Source organism: Pimephales promelas, chromosome 21 (assembly GCF_988280905.1).
Source record: "Pimephales promelas chromosome 21, fPimPro1.hap1.1, whole genome shotgun sequence".
Classification (NCBI taxonomy): domain Eukaryota; kingdom Metazoa; phylum Chordata; class Actinopteri; order Cypriniformes; family Leuciscidae; genus Pimephales; species Pimephales promelas.
The window spans coordinates 19,193,108-19,208,397 of NC_142789.1; the positions used below are offsets into that span (position 1 = coordinate 19,193,108).

General features: G+C 38.3%; 2 protein-coding genes across 2 annotated transcripts in view; both read right to left on the reverse strand.

The window, feature by feature from the left end:
• Window positions 1-3,546: 3,546 nt before the first annotated feature.
• On the reverse strand, window positions 3,547-8,848 carry ppp1r15b (protein phosphatase 1, regulatory subunit 15B). Its single transcript, XM_039694773.2, has 2 exons — window positions 6,331-8,848; window positions 3,547-3,881 (listed from the first exon to the last, which is right to left on the reverse strand). Exons 1-2 carry the CDS (start codon window positions 8,095-8,097, stop codon window positions 3,690-3,692), a joined length of 1,959 nt encoding a protein of 652 aa, XP_039550707.2. The 5' UTR covers window positions 8,098-8,848; the 3' UTR covers window positions 3,547-3,689.
• Window positions 8,849-10,984: 2,136 nt separating this feature from the next.
• pik3c2b (phosphatidylinositol-4-phosphate 3-kinase, catalytic subunit type 2 beta) overlaps window positions 10,985-15,290 on the reverse strand; it is a 49,870-nt gene continuing 45,564 nt past the window's right edge. The window contains exons 31-34 of the mRNA XM_039694732.2: window positions 14,841-14,937; window positions 13,822-13,928; window positions 13,615-13,743; window positions 10,985-13,251 (exon numbers count right to left, since the gene is read on the reverse strand). Of these exons, the coding sequence (XP_039550666.2) occupies window positions 13,060-13,251; window positions 13,615-13,743; window positions 13,822-13,928; window positions 14,841-14,937 (525 nt within the window). The 3' untranslated portion in view covers window positions 10,985-13,059. The remainder of the gene's footprint in view (window positions 13,252-13,614; window positions 13,744-13,821; window positions 13,929-14,840; window positions 14,938-15,290) is intronic.

The following is a 15,290-nucleotide window of genomic DNA, read 5'->3' on the forward strand; positions in this document are numbered from 1 at the left end:
TCCTAAAAAAAAAAGAACCACAGTTTCCACCAAAATATTAGGCTGCATAACTGTTAACAATAATTAAATTAAATTGAGAATAATAAACACTGAGAAAAAAAATATATAGAGCATCAAATTTTCAAGGATCATGTGAACAATAAAGACTGGAGTAATGGCTGCTAAAAATGCAGCTTTGCCATCACATGAATAAATAACATTTTCCAATATATTTAAATAAAAGTACATCTTACAATATATATATATATATATATATATATATATATATTATTGTTTCCTGAGCACAGTAAGCTGAGTGTCAGTGGCAGGTGATGCTTCTCAAATTTCATCTGCTGAATCTTCAGCTGGATTTAATCTAATTCCTAACATTCCAGACTCTCAACTACAGCAGACAGACACACCTTTAGCTCACACAAGCATCAACAGATACAGAAGATTACTGCAATTACATTGTATGTCGCTTCTTGTTGGCCAGACAAGCCTAAACACTTAAAGCAACAGCTGAAAGAGTCTATTGCAAATACTTGTCTTATTCCAGCAGCAATTTAGAGCTGGAACTCAAGTATAGGGTGACTTATAGTTTAGATAACATTTTATTGTTTTATAAACCATCCAAAACGGCAACAAATGCTTCTACAAAAATACTAAAAGTGGTCCTTTGTCACATCTTGTTCTTTTTAAACCACTTTTATCACTCCTTGTAGACCTAAAACAATTGGTATACAGCGGCATCAAGTGGTAAACAGTAAACAGTGTTCTCTATGGACAATTCTACACAGCGCCATCTAGTGACGAACGATATACTGTGCTCTCTAATTACATATAATAAACAGCGCCCTCTACTGACTGATAAAAAATAACCAAAAGCGAGCTTAAAATATGTTTTCTCATATGTTTTTTTTTTTCTCTCTCATTTTGTTTGCATACTGCCCTGGCTGTCGAGCAAGTCTTCTCTCTAAACATTCAGTCACTAAAACAGTCAAAGAAAAAATAGTAGCCTGGCTGGAAAAATATGCAAAAATGTACAAAATGTAAATATTGACTTTTTCTAAATGAAAATAGAAGGGAAAGGACTGTTTGTCACGACTCGTTTGAGTCAACAATGTTTTATTATGTTCCAGTTCCTAAGACGCATTGGCAATGGGGGAAAAGCATGTTAGTTTGGTTTATCCGTGGACTTATATCGGCTGGTCACTTACAGTATTTTTAAATTGGATAAAGTAAACACCATGCCTTAATGAACACATCATCATTGCTCATAGGCCTACCGTTTCTGCAAAGCCGTCCCACATTCCTTTAACGTTAAGTTTCCAATTTCTACAGCAAACTCTCCCTGTAAACACATTATATCCCTTGAGAACTCGCACTTCTTTGTCGTGTCAATACACCAACATCGAGCTAATAAAGACTCCAAATAACAACACAAGTAAATATAACTGAACTAGAAAGTGTCTAAAATCGAAAATGGTTTATGAATGAATAACTTATCTTGAAACTCCTCCTGACTGACTGAGATGATCACATCCCATTATGCTGTCGTCCAAACAAAGAACTAGGATTTGTTGTCATGTGGATGAAATGATGGCGTCTTCAAGGTAACATTATTCCGTCGAGTACATGAATCCACAAAATAATCAGGACTCAGTGCTGAATGATGATGTAGAGATTGGAATATTAGCAAACCACACTTAGTTCTGAGTACTGTGCACTACAGGCCTATCCTGTCAATTGGCTTTTATGCACAGCTGCACTACTTCCTGAACTTAAGCCAGCTCCTTGTTTCCTGTCTTCCATTTTTGGACAAATTGATTAATTCAGGTGTGCCTGACCTCAGTAGCCACGGCAACAATAATCAGGCACACCTGAATTCATCAAGTTTGTCCTGGAAGACAGGAAACAAGGAGCTGGCTTAAGTCCAGGAAGTAGTGCAGCTGTGCATAAACTTTATAAACAGTAATTGGCTTTAATAAAGCCAAGTGCACAAGTTTATGCACAGTATGAGAGTAGAATGCGAAACAGTAAGCATTAATTACAATCCAAATTTTAAACAGTAGACCTAGTGTGCTACTTTGTCGCATGGATGTACAGAAATAAAAGTGGTAATTTTAAATCCAGTTTTGAAAAACATGTCAACGGGTGATAATCAAATAATGAGGAATAAATAACGGCTTATAGCCTATTTAACAAATATTACTACAGTTCATGCGGGAAATTGAAGGTTTAAGCAGCATTTTGCAATGTAGTATTTAGTATTGTATAAAGTAGGCTACTTACAATATACTGCAACAACAATAAACCAGCTTTCATGTATTAGAGAGCAAGAAAGTTTCATTTTCTAAACCAACACACATTTGATATTTTAATTTTATAACTTTTTACCACTGAAAATATACATGTCATGCCAAGGTATAACAATTTGTGTGATTTGATGCAGTATAGTGCAAAAAACAAAACGAGTACACGAGTCATTTTTTCGGCTTTACCTTTTATTGATTGTTAATTAAATTATGACTAGCCTTTCATCACAAACGCCATAACAGATGCTGAAATGCTAAAATGTATTACAAAAATAAAATGCTTTAATGTTATACTGATTAACAAATTACCTTTATGCTTCAACATCAAGCATATTATATATCAGATCAAAACCATGCATTTTGTCCCTGCATTTCACCTTTATAGTCAAGATTTTACTATGTTAGTCACAGCTGCCACAGTTCAAAGCACAGAGAAAAACCCCATTACACGACAGCGATTTCCACAGATTAAGATAATTGGTTGTGTCCACTAAATAGTGATGGGGAAAAGAACATCTTTCCATTTAGGATCATGCGAATACATTGCACTAAGGCCCACGTCCATATACCTCCACTCAAACACAGGAACAGACACTGATAAAAGCATTGCTCAGCTCCAGCAAAATACCACTAGGTTTAATGCAGGTAATGAGTGTGATTACTCTTGGGTATTGTTCACCTGGTGCGCCCTGTAGCATGAAACACTGAGACCCGGTTTCATGAATCCTTTGCAGAGCAGAAGAACGTTATCTTTGGCTTTGAGTTTGTAAGAAGGCCTGCAAGACGAAAACAACAGGGACTGGAAAGCTAACCACTTTCCCTCCAGAATACTTTCGCACTAATACAGTTCTAAGGGAAACATCAATTTAGTGTCACCTTGTGAGGTGGAGTTAGTGCACTTGTGTGTACTGTTCGTGCATCACTAAAACAAGTCAAATAATAATTAAATCAACTTTCCAACAGGCATGAGAAAAACAAAAACAAAAAAAACTCTGAAGTAGATGCAATTGTAATTTTGAAACTTTTAGTGTTCGGCACTGAGTGGGAATCCTGCGTTCAAACATGTGTTAAACTCTGTTTTTCTCCTTTAAGTTTAACTATTGTAATAAGGGCTAAAAAGGACAGTGTGACTTTCATGAAAGAAAAACAAAATGCATATTTCCAAAATCCACACGACAATCAGCACAAAACATTTCAGCACGACTCGAGTGAGGTGACTTTCCCTGGCAGGAACCATGGAGTTCCTTGGATTTGTGAATTGTGAGCCCTTTGAACATTTAAGGGCCTCCTGATGCCCTGAATTAAACTATTGATATATATATATATATATAGATATATATTATTTTTATTCATCGTTTACACTTACCGCCAAACAACAAACAAAGCTTTTGATTAGCTAGCACTGTAGAGCCTATGAAAAATGTCCAGGCGGAAAGTAGGAGCAAGGCAGTAGCTGATAGTCTCTTCAACTTCCTGTACACGGCGCTGAAAACGACAGCGGTCCCGGGCAATTTCCTCCCAGGGCCCATGGCGGTCCTCATCGCTGCTGGCATAGAACTCCTCGACCTCTTCCATAAATGTCACCTGAGAAAGGAATAAACAAAAAGACTGGGTATAATACAATGTCATCTATGTTTAACAAGCTGTAGAAGTAGAGCATTTCTTTGTCATTAAAACCTGGCATCCCATGAGCGTTCTCAACATTCTTGAAAGCAAATGAGAATCAATAACTAATAAACTAAAGGAAAAATTGACTAACTAATTTGCAATTTAGACCAAATGCTCTTATTTCTGCTCCCTTTTCAGACTCGTCACTTCACAGTTGCCAAGTAACACGAGATTGTGCTTAAACTGTTGAGAATTGAGCTATAACGTGAGGGTGTATGTGATTGTGCCCGCAGACTGACACTAATGACTCTGACTAGTGTGATGACAGAGTCATGAAATGCGGCACGCTATAAAGTGATAATGAGTAATGGCCAGCGCACAAACTCGGTCTCCCTGGAGACAGCAAAATGGAACCATTGCATCAGATCATCACAGACAGAGGAGGGGGAAATGTTTAAAAAAATGATATTGCATGGCTTTACATCATGTTCTCATGCCTAGCCTATGTTGCCATTTTGACAAAGAATGGAAACAAGGCAGAATAATAGCGTGAAAGAAGATTAAGTGTTGCTGCTACCATTCATTGTATACAATAAAGGATTATTACACATAACTAAATACTCTATTGTTGATCTGATGAGGACAAACCATTATTTCGAATATATGAAAAGCACGTTTCATAGTGTAATCTCTTACCATCTTGGCAAATCTATAATGTAGTTCAATTTATAAATAGGCATCAGGTGTCAAGAAATAACAATGGGCAACAATTTCTTATTCCAGGTTTATGTTAATGTATAAATTATTATTGTTCATTGTTAATTCATGTTGACAATTTTTGAAATGTTAAAAATCAATTGTGTAATTACCATTCAAAACCTTGGGGTCTGAAAGATAGTTTTTCAAAGGTGATGATACACGGGGCAACTTTTTGAGCAATGTTGCCGTCAACAGGCACCCAGGAGGACATTTGTTGCTCATTCTCAATGGGAAAGTGCCCAAGCAACATCACTTGGAAATATTGCTCAAAAAAGTTGCCCGTGTATCATAACCATAAGGCTGCATTTATTTGTACAAAGAGTAATATTGTTAAATATTATTACAATTTAAATTCACTGTTTTCCATTAACATATTTAATTTTTGTATTTATTTATGTGATGGCAAAGCTGCTTTTTTAGCCAATTCGTCAGTGTCACATGATTATTCAAAGAATTTAAATATGCTGATTTGCCATTCATGAAAAAAATTTTATCATCAATGTTGACAGCTGACATTTTTTTAGGATTACTTAATGAATGTACAGTTCAAAAGAACAGTATTTATTTGAAATATAAATCTTTTCTAAAAACAATAGTCTTTACCGTACATTTTGATTGATTGTGTTCTTGCTGAATAAAAATATTAACACCACAGTTCAAAAATTTGGGCTCGGTAAGACGTTTTTTAAGGAAGTCTCTCATGTGCACTAAACGGTTGTATTTATTGAATCAAAAATACAACAATAACAGTAATATTGTGAAATATCATTACAATTTTAAATAACTACGCTGTTTACACTGTTAAAACTGTTTCCACAGAAATATTAAGCAGCGTAACCATTTTCAACTGATGATATGAGATAATATGAGAAATGTTTCTTGAGCAGCAAATCAGTATAATAGAATAATTTCTAATGGATCATGTGACACTGAAGGCTGCAATGAAGCTGAAAATTCAACTTCACAGGAATTACATTTCTAAATTTATTAAAATTTCAATAATATCACAACTTTACTGTATTAATGTATTTTTGATCAAACAAATGATCAAACTTCTTTCCAAACACATAGAAATCAATATTAACTTAGATTAATAAATGTTGTAAAAATAATTAATGATAACTAGTGCATTAAGCAATGTTAACTATATTAACCTTATCAAAGAGTTACTACTTTATTTTACCTACCAGTGTTTAAGTCCCGTGTAGTGAACCACGGCTGCAAGCACTTCAATTTCCTCCAGGAGGTTAATAAAGTCTTATCTTATCTAAAACAACTATATTAGATATTAAAAACAAAGGTTGCCATGTTGGCGGTTTAAAATTGAAGTTCCTAAGGAAATTGCTTCCTCCATCAGCAAAAAAAAAAACTTACCAGGATATGATGAAGCATGTGTAATAATTTTAAACATTTTGGTGAAATTACAGTGTATTAACAGTCTATGACTATAAACAAAACTGCAGAAAAACTACTCTATTAACAACCGCATGAGTCAAAGGAGATACTGTCTCCATCTGATTCATTCTTCAATTCTAGACAAAAGTGTTCTTAAGCCAACCACACCACCTCGTACTTTGTAAGCAAACAAAACATTCAGAAAGATAATTATACAAGTACTTTCAGACTGGAATGTGATGTAATAATAAACAGTCAATGTTATACAAACCTTCCTCAGCTGAACAACTGTGGCACTGCTTGAGCACGGCATAGGGGAAATCTCTGAGAATCCGCTGTCCAGCCGGTCCTCAGCCTCCTCTCTCTTGTAGTGTGGCGTTCCAGGCGCCTTCTCCTTGCAGGTGACTTTGAGGGTTTTCTGAGTCTGAATAGAGGCCTGGAAGTTGTAGAGGCTGTAGGGGTCTGCTGAGCAGCTAAAGGAGTTCCAGAGTCTCTGATTCTCTTCCTCATCCATCTCACAGGTGTCTTCACTCGACTCGTTCTCTGAGAGCGAGGGCGACGACGGAGGCGGAGGATGCTGGGAGGACATGCGCGCTGGTGGAGACTCGGAGACCGAGGAGTCTGTGGACACAGGGCTTGGCTTGGAGGCTGTCCTTATAGGAGCTCTGAAGTTCCTCGGGTTATAAGGATCCCCGTTTTGGCACAGAGAATTCCACAGCCTCTCGGTCTCGGAGTCGGCCTCCTCTCCATCCGAGTCTTGCTCAGATTCATCGTCGCTGTCATCCAGGTCCTCAGACTCTGAGAAGTGGGATGAGCCTACACTGTCAAAGCCATCATCGTCATCACTGTCCCAATCGCCATCATCCTCCGAGTCAGATTCGCCACTGCAAGGGCTGCCCATGATGTAAGCAATTACCTTGTTTTGACATTGAGGCGTGGCCAAAAACTGACCGTTTTCAGCAGCCGGAACTGCTTTTGTAGTCTTCTCAGATTCCTCTTGTTCACTTTCCTTAATTTCCTCCTCACAAATGACAGGTTCACTATGACAGTCACTCTCTGTAGTGTTACTCTGAGATGGGTTGTCTTCGGCTGTTTCCGACACCTCCTGTTCCTTGGAAAGCAGCTTCATGTGAAGTTTACTATTTGAGTGTTCTTCCTCCAAGCTGGAGTAGCCATTATCTTGGTCAGGGGTCAGAACTGCCACATCATTATAGGCTCTACTACAAACTAGAAGTTGCTGTTTAACATCTAATGGAAGCTGGTATGAGTTGGGAAGGGATTCCGGTTTGGGCATGTGCAGGCTTGCATTGTGGGTCAGCTCTTTGGAGCACAAGGGACCAGTGCTTTCGTTGTGCATTGATGGCTCATCATTGCTACATACACACAGATCGTTCGTCATGGCAACGGCCGCAGTCAAGCGGCTCTGACAATAGCCGACACTGTGATGTTCTTCACAATGCTGCCAGCTAGTGTCAGTCTCTTTTCTGCTTTGTGCTACATTTAGCAGCAAGTTTTGAGGTTTGTCATCAGCCTCCCCAAATTCACCCCTCCACCATCTGTTAGAGGATCGCACGGTATCCGGGCACAAAACGCATCCGCTTTCTGGTTTCGCGCGCCTTTTTTCCGGAGTGTTCATTAACACCTGGCTGAGCAAGTTTCTCGCCGTTCCGAGGTATCCGACCGATGCCTGCTTTTGGAGATTAAACTCTTGCTGGGAGGTGTTTTGAATTCCCAGTTCGCTCAACGAATCGTGCGTGAACCAGACTAGAGTCCCCCGATCTCTGGAGGACGCATGCGCCGCGTTTTCATGCTGGCAGTGGAGATATTCAACTCTCAAAGGGGCCAGAGAGTTTCCAATATCTAGATTTGAATTCATTTCAAATGAAGTTTGGGCTCTTCCCGGGAAATATCTCTGCAGGAAAGACCAGGCAGGCCTGGAGACCACCGAGAACACGCTTATCCACGAGCTGTCAGTGCGCTCGTCACCGCCACGCGCGGGCCGCGTGTCCCCTTGAGGAAAGTGTTCATGTGTGCTCATACTTATGCAAAATATGAAATGCGATGAACTACATAAACTTATCGCAAATAGAAAACTAACAAATTAATTTACTTCCTTAAGAAGTGTCTCGTTAAACACACTGTTAACTGTGACTTAATTTGCATAAAAGTGCTGCGGCTTCGAATGTCGTTTAAATGTCTCAGAATTATGATAATATACAGAACAGTTTCTAATACAACAAATATATCCTTATACGGCTTAGCTGGCTAACGCAGCTAGTATCAGGCTTTAACGTTACTATATGGCTAAATGTTAGCTACGAAAAACCAAAACACTCCGTTTTCTCATTTCTTCCAGCCCTTAACACCATCCATGAGTAACTTACAGATGAATATTTTCTGGGGTAAATGAAAGAGTCCATGTCGTTTAGACTGTGATGAGTCCATGCCGGCTCGCGCTAATAGCTTTGGCGTCCATATTGACCGCAGTGTTAACGCCAACTGTGCCGTCCTGAGGAAAAGAACACCAATTATTTCGGGTTGAAGGGACTGTAGAAGCAGCAGAAGGAAAGGAAAGGCATTCGGAGGTGGTGTACGAGTAAGATAGGCTGATATACTCCAAAGGAAAGCTTGAAACAAAAGCCATTTTGACGTTTGAGTGGAAGCGAGCGTCGGTTCTTCAACTGTCAAGTCTTCAGTCACCTCAATCTAGCCCGGCTGCCGCGTTTTTCGAAAGAAAATACTGTATTTTTGTTGGAGAAAAAACGTCAGGAACATCAAAACCGAGTCAAAGCGGGGTCCTTACGAGTTACAAAACAAGTGGTTTCACTTTTATCTCGTTTTAAATGGAAATACTTGGTGTTTAGACTCGTTGACGTCGCCGTTTTGTTCCCTAGCCGCTGAGCTAAAGCGGAGAGATTTCATCAGAAAAGCTGTAAGGGAGTGTCTCTAATTTTCAGTACCATTACCGCGCGCCTGGGGACCGTGGTAAAATTCTGATCTCACGTGGTAAATTGATGCGTGTTATATAAGATGTTCCGTGCATGCATTCCCCGCAATGCACGGCAACACATCTCTCAGTATGTTCTAATTCTACTCTAGTAGTTCGACTTATTTATACGAAGTCAAGGAAACTTTCAGCATGAATTTGACATATTGTTTTACACACACACACACACACACACATATATATATATATATATATATATATATATATATATATATATATCCTTTTGTGATTTTCACTAAATACCAGTATTTAGACAGTCAACTGAAATATATACTTGTTTAGAAAATATTAATGACAATATAAAAAAATCTTTGCTAGTGCCCTAATATAGATGGTATTAAATCTGGCAGTGAACACGAGCCTGAAAATCATTTTATATTTTACATGTATTGGATCACGTAGTTTTGTTGTAATAAATAAAAATAAAAAAACATCACTTATAGGCATTAATTACTCATTTAACTGTGTGTGTGCGAACGTTCTCTGCATGAAATCTTGGTTTCTTAAAGGGATACTTCACCTCTGGAAAGATGAATGCGTATTTAAACTTGGTCATTTATGTATAAGAAATGTGAAATTATTTTTGAATTTGGAGCTTTCTAGACTGAGAAAAGCCAGAAAATGTATTTTTGGCTCTTACAGAATGCACTTGTTTTGCTGCCCTAGGAGGCCACACCTACCAGTAACAGAGCGCAGTAGTTAAACAAAAAGTCTAGGCTACTAGTGAGTCTCCGTGATGAGTGTGCCCGAAAATGTGTTTCGATATCGCCCAAAATGTCCGGGATTCGGCTTTAGCGTTCTACAGTCGCCATTCATTATGTTTACTGTGGCGAGCAAGACGACGCTAGGGCCATGGGAGAATGGGGCGAGGCCGGTGGCGTGATTACCGATGAGAGACACCTGTGAGACGAACCGGTCTCGCATCGCTCACGGAGGAGCAGGAATTTTCTTAGCAATGCTAAAACGCACAAAAACCGATCACGTGTTAGCGTTCATGTAAACAATACATTCAGATTCACCAATTGTAATGAATTCAGTTAGACTGAACCAAAGGTGTGCATGTAAACAATGAATGGCGACAGCAGAAAGCAAAAGCTGAATCCCAGGCATCGATGGCCGGACAGGTCCGGAAAAAAAGAGGATGGTAACCCATACTATTCAGGAGTGCGTTTCCCGAAAGCATCGTTCACCAACTATGGTCGCAAATTACATCGTTACCAGTAGAGTTCAATTGAAATTGCGACAAACTTGCGACCATAGTTAACTAATGATGCTTTCGGGAAACGCAACCGGTTGAAAACATGTGGAACAGCCCCTACTACTGACTGTATTCTCTAGCCTCTGGCCACAAAATCCTCCGATGTCACAAAATGACGATATTTGACGATTACACGGACGAAGTTACGTTAGCTAATCTAACCAGCGGGTCAAATCATATTCCAGTGCCACCCTGTGCCCCCTTTCTAGACACCCCGCAAGTAAAAACTGATTCCAAGGTTGTCCTAATTAAACTCAGTCTCAATGGAATGTTTTAATTTGTTACATTAACATAGATGAATGAGAAATGTCATCAGAATTGTCTGGAGTATCAGAATAATGAGTAATGTGGAAGAACATGGACTGTTCAGACAGGCAATTAAAGCCTTTATGATAAACCCCAGTCTGATGTAATCCTTGCTTCAGTGTGATGACAGACAGACAAAACAGCATATGGGATAAAGTCACACGTGTCTCAGTAAAGTGGATTGTGGTCAATCGTGCCCAACTGAGATTCAACATGGAATCCATGTGAATGTGCATCTAAACAAGACTTGCACAAAAGTTTCATCATTTGACATTGATCATTGCACCATCTTTGTAGAGGATGATGTGGTTCAACAGACAAACTGGTAGCAAAGGCAAGAGAATAGAATTCAAGTCAGTTTCCTTGTGCATTTATTAAGTGCAAATACATTTTAAAAACATGGTCTAAAATTAGAAATGGAGAAAAAAATGGAATAAAGCCCATTTATAATCCATAGATCACATCAAAATTAGATTCTCAGCATTTACATGTCAACCCTATTGATTTTACACTCACATTTCTCTCTAGTTATTAAAATAAGGGTGACAGATGTTATAAAAGATCTAAACCTTTAAACCCAATCTTTTCTGCACATTCACAACAAAAAGATTTTCAAAACAAACGCTCAGTTTTCCATTATAGAGTTGGCATGCAATCATTTCCCATTAGGTTAAACCTCACACAGTAGTTCCCTTTGGAAAAAAAAAAAAAACACAATCATTCATCATTTGAAAGTACTGTACTTGGAGAAAGAGAGAGAGAGAGAGAGAGAAAAAACATCATCTGAGCCGGTTTGTCTGGTTAGAAAAAGCCATGGAACAACAGGGACTACATTGACCTGGATAATCATATCCAAGTTTGCTTAAGGCTACTGGATTGTTAGTGCACCTCGACATAGGGTTGAACTTTCAACTTGTTGGTAATTGATTTAAAGACATTAATTCAATGAAGATTAAAAACAGTTCCTGTCATAATGCATTTTGCTCAAAAAACTTCATAGTTTTCCCATTTTATTATTTTACACACACTAAACATCAATGCCGATTGGTTAAACTAGACAATTTTATGATTCAGATTAAACACAAATTTAATGACATTTCCAATTACTTCTTTTCCCCTTCCTACCTTACTGTGAGCTATAATGTTTTTCCTCTCAAATCAAACTGAGTGCAAAGTAAAGCAAATCGGAATGCAAAATATTTAAGCATACGTTTCCCAGAAAAAGAAAGAAAAAAAAAAATCTACTGTGGTATATTTAGCATTTAATTTACATGCAGTTTTACATAAAGAGGAAGAGGAATGGAAATACTGACAGAACTACAGTCTAAAGTTTTAATTTCACTCCCCCTTTGAAAAAAAGGGGAAAAATAAATTAACCAATAAAACTTGGAAAAATATGAGGTCAATGTACTTGACAAACAAATGCAAAAATGCAATATTTAATTTTACAGCATGCAAATCAACTATTTTCAAATAGAATTTCCCTTGTGTAGGTTATGTTGATATATCAAGGTAAAATAATCGACCCTGAAGTAAAGTCCCTTTGAAACCCTTTTATGTATAAAAAAAGTTGTGCCATCATTTCAGAAAGAAACAAATGTGAGTGGTTTATGTAAAGAAATAATCCATATTCCTCATGGTTTGTCTCGGTTGTTCAATATACTGTACATGCAACTCATCTTTTTGTTTTTATGCATCCACCTATTTTACATGATCAAATCTACATTCACTCTATTCTCCGTGTGTCGTTTCCACTGCAGTGGTTATTTGAAGCAAGTTAAATCCACCATGGTTTCAAGACTATCAAGTGTTCATCCCTTTTTTTAAATGGTCAGGTAAAAGCCACAGTTAACGTGAAATTCCCAACTTAACTGTACAAAAGCGGCCCTCACAATTCATTTTTAGGTAAATCTGCAAAATCTGATACAAAGAGGCATAACTAAATGTCACAAGACACAACATAGCTCAAAATTGAGCCACAATAGAGAAACATCTTGAAAAGAAAATAACTTAAATTTCCATCAGCATCCTCAAGAAAACAAAATGGGGCTTTGAAGTTTCATGGACAGCAATTTTTCCAGAAATCCCCCCCAAAAATATGGCGCATGGAAGTCATTTCATCTTTAAATATTCTTTTTGCCAATCCTTGTGTCACCAAATGGTTTTTGTCCCATAGTGTTACCAAGAACCGCTTCTGGTTCACATGGTGCACGGTACCCCACCAGAACAGTATCAAGTGATGACACTCCATCACCGAATCTACACATCTCCTGGGTAGGAGAATCAACAAACACAAACCCCCACTGGGGGAAACAGTCTTCTGAGCAGCTGGGCATCTCCAACTCCTGACCCATAAGCAAAGACAGACAAACACATGCACACTCAAATATACAAATGAAATCCTTCACTTCTGGGCATCCATACAAGCGCTAACGGTTTATGTCAGAGCCTCTGGTGCCAAGCTGGTGCCAGTCTACCATGCGATGGCCTGGGGTGAGGTCTTTCAATTGGATGATGGTTTCACCCAGCAGGGTGTTGTCCCAGAATGCTCCCTCATTCAGTACCCGCAGGTGAATGGTTCTCTGCTGCAAATCACCACGTGGGATCTTATCATACACCAGCTGAAACAGAGACAAACGGATGTCATTCAGGAAGATTCAAAAAAGTAGAGTGCAACAGTGCCCACCCACTTGTTCCAGAAGCATTTATAAAGAAGTCTTCATTGTAGAATTATAAGGCATGAACCAAACTAACTAGGAATAAGGTCAATCAAAACTACATTTTGAGAAAAAAAAGAAAGAAAAAAAAAAAGGTACAAGACTAAATCAATCGATTAACCTCAAAACTCACAGTAGATCTTAGAGTTCAGATCAGAAGATCTTTATCGTTAAAAATAATTTCCCCTATGTAAAAAAACAAAACAAAAAAAAAATTATCTTTTCTGTTACACTATTTAGTATCATTTAATAGTGATGTTTTCTCACCATCTCATTGTAAGTGGGGTTGCATGTTCTCCGTGCTGCCTTGGTCTTTCTCTTGCTAGTTTTCTGAGGGTCTGGGAGGAGGTACAATTTAACGTATGGATCAGGATCCGTTCCCTCCTGTAAAGGTTGCTGAAAAAATTTTCAAAACGCATTGGTGAGTGCCAACTGAACATTTGTATGTGCGTATGATTAATGGCAAACACTCACCAAGCCTCTGATGTGCATCACCATAATGAAAAGCTTGTCGCTCTTGTACAGGATCGAGAGCTTCACTTCACCTGCCACTGTACCAGGCACAGGAGCCCAGGACACATCTGGGGAGGAGGAGGAACTGGATTTAGTGTGGAAAGGTGCGTGCGTGCCAGGTGAATTAAGTAAATAATCTAATTGGATTTCCAGAGCTGGAACCCGTTGCGCAGAGACCTTTATCACAAATAAGATAAGGTAACCCACCAGATGTTATGGCTGCCTCAGTGCAGCTACTACTCATGATGACTTTCAATATTTAACTAGTTGTGATAAACTCTCAGGGTTTGATCGATGGAAGTGTTTACAAAATGTCTGATGCAGGCCTGGTGCCAGGGGGAGAATTGGGGTTGTTTATTTTCCATAGACCAGCAAATAAGATGATTCTTGCGAGGGAATACTTTCCTAAATATAATCAGGCAGATTTTTTATGTATAAACTCCAATTTTTACTGTGCGAGCAAACGGCAAGATTATAACAATTAAACAACTGGCTTTAAATATTGGCATTGTACCCAAAAGAACATTAAATTAAAATCATATCTTGAAAATATTGACTTGGTTGACACACATCTTTTTTCAAAACAGTTTTATTCATTCAAATTTCAAGGGTACTGTTAGATATATAAAGCTTAAGATATTGAATAAAATAATCCATCTCAATTAATTTAACACTTTCTTGGAGCTCAGATTTAAAATCCCTTGTGTCAGAGTGCATAAAGTTTTGTGATTGCAGGCACATTACACTATTAAAAGATAAGACCCTGGATAAGCACTGGGTTCGTCACAATCACATGGACTGCAGCTGATTGGCCCAAACAGATATTTCTTTTACACCGACTAACTCAAGAAGATTTGCTGTGATGACAGGATGAACAGCATGAACTTTGAGTCCATCATATACTAAAGCATGAGTAAGTAGAGGGATTCATAAGAAGTGTATGTGGGTGTGTAGAAGACAAATAAGGCAAAGAAATATACCTGGTGGTTTATTATGGAGTGCATTAACAACAGTTCCTACACTTCCTGCCCGCTCATCTCTTGGTAGAGGGTGAAAGAAGGTGTAGATCAGATCACACTGAAAAAAAGAGGGTAAGATTACTGACTGCAGTTAACATATGAGCAGGTGTACAGTCACAGCAATAGTATGGATGCTATGTGATCTGGCAACATTCTTGAGATGCACCCTACAGTACAGCACAGCACGTGTGTAAAAGCGTGCACTGTCTGGACGGTTTCACAGAACATGGCTGATTTCCAAGAAACATGCCAGTTAAACTGAAACCACTAACATTAATTACTGTGAGCTGCCCACATTTCTATTTACTATTATTATTCAGGAAATAAAATAATGGTGGTGTGGTTGGTGAATGTAAACATGCATTTAGCATTATCATTTTTATTTTCAACCACTTGTTTTAAAATTTGGAA

Bases quoted from the DNA above. Each gene is read 5' to 3' on its own strand.
- ppp1r15b (XM_039694773.2), bottom strand. From the start codon at position 8,097: ATGAGCACACATGAACACTTTCCTCAAGGGGACACGCGGCCCGCGCGT. The intron at 3,882-6,330 runs GTTTGTATAACA...TTCCTTTCTCAG, and splicing joins CAGTTGTTCAGCTGAGGAAG to GTGACATTTATGGAAGAGGT.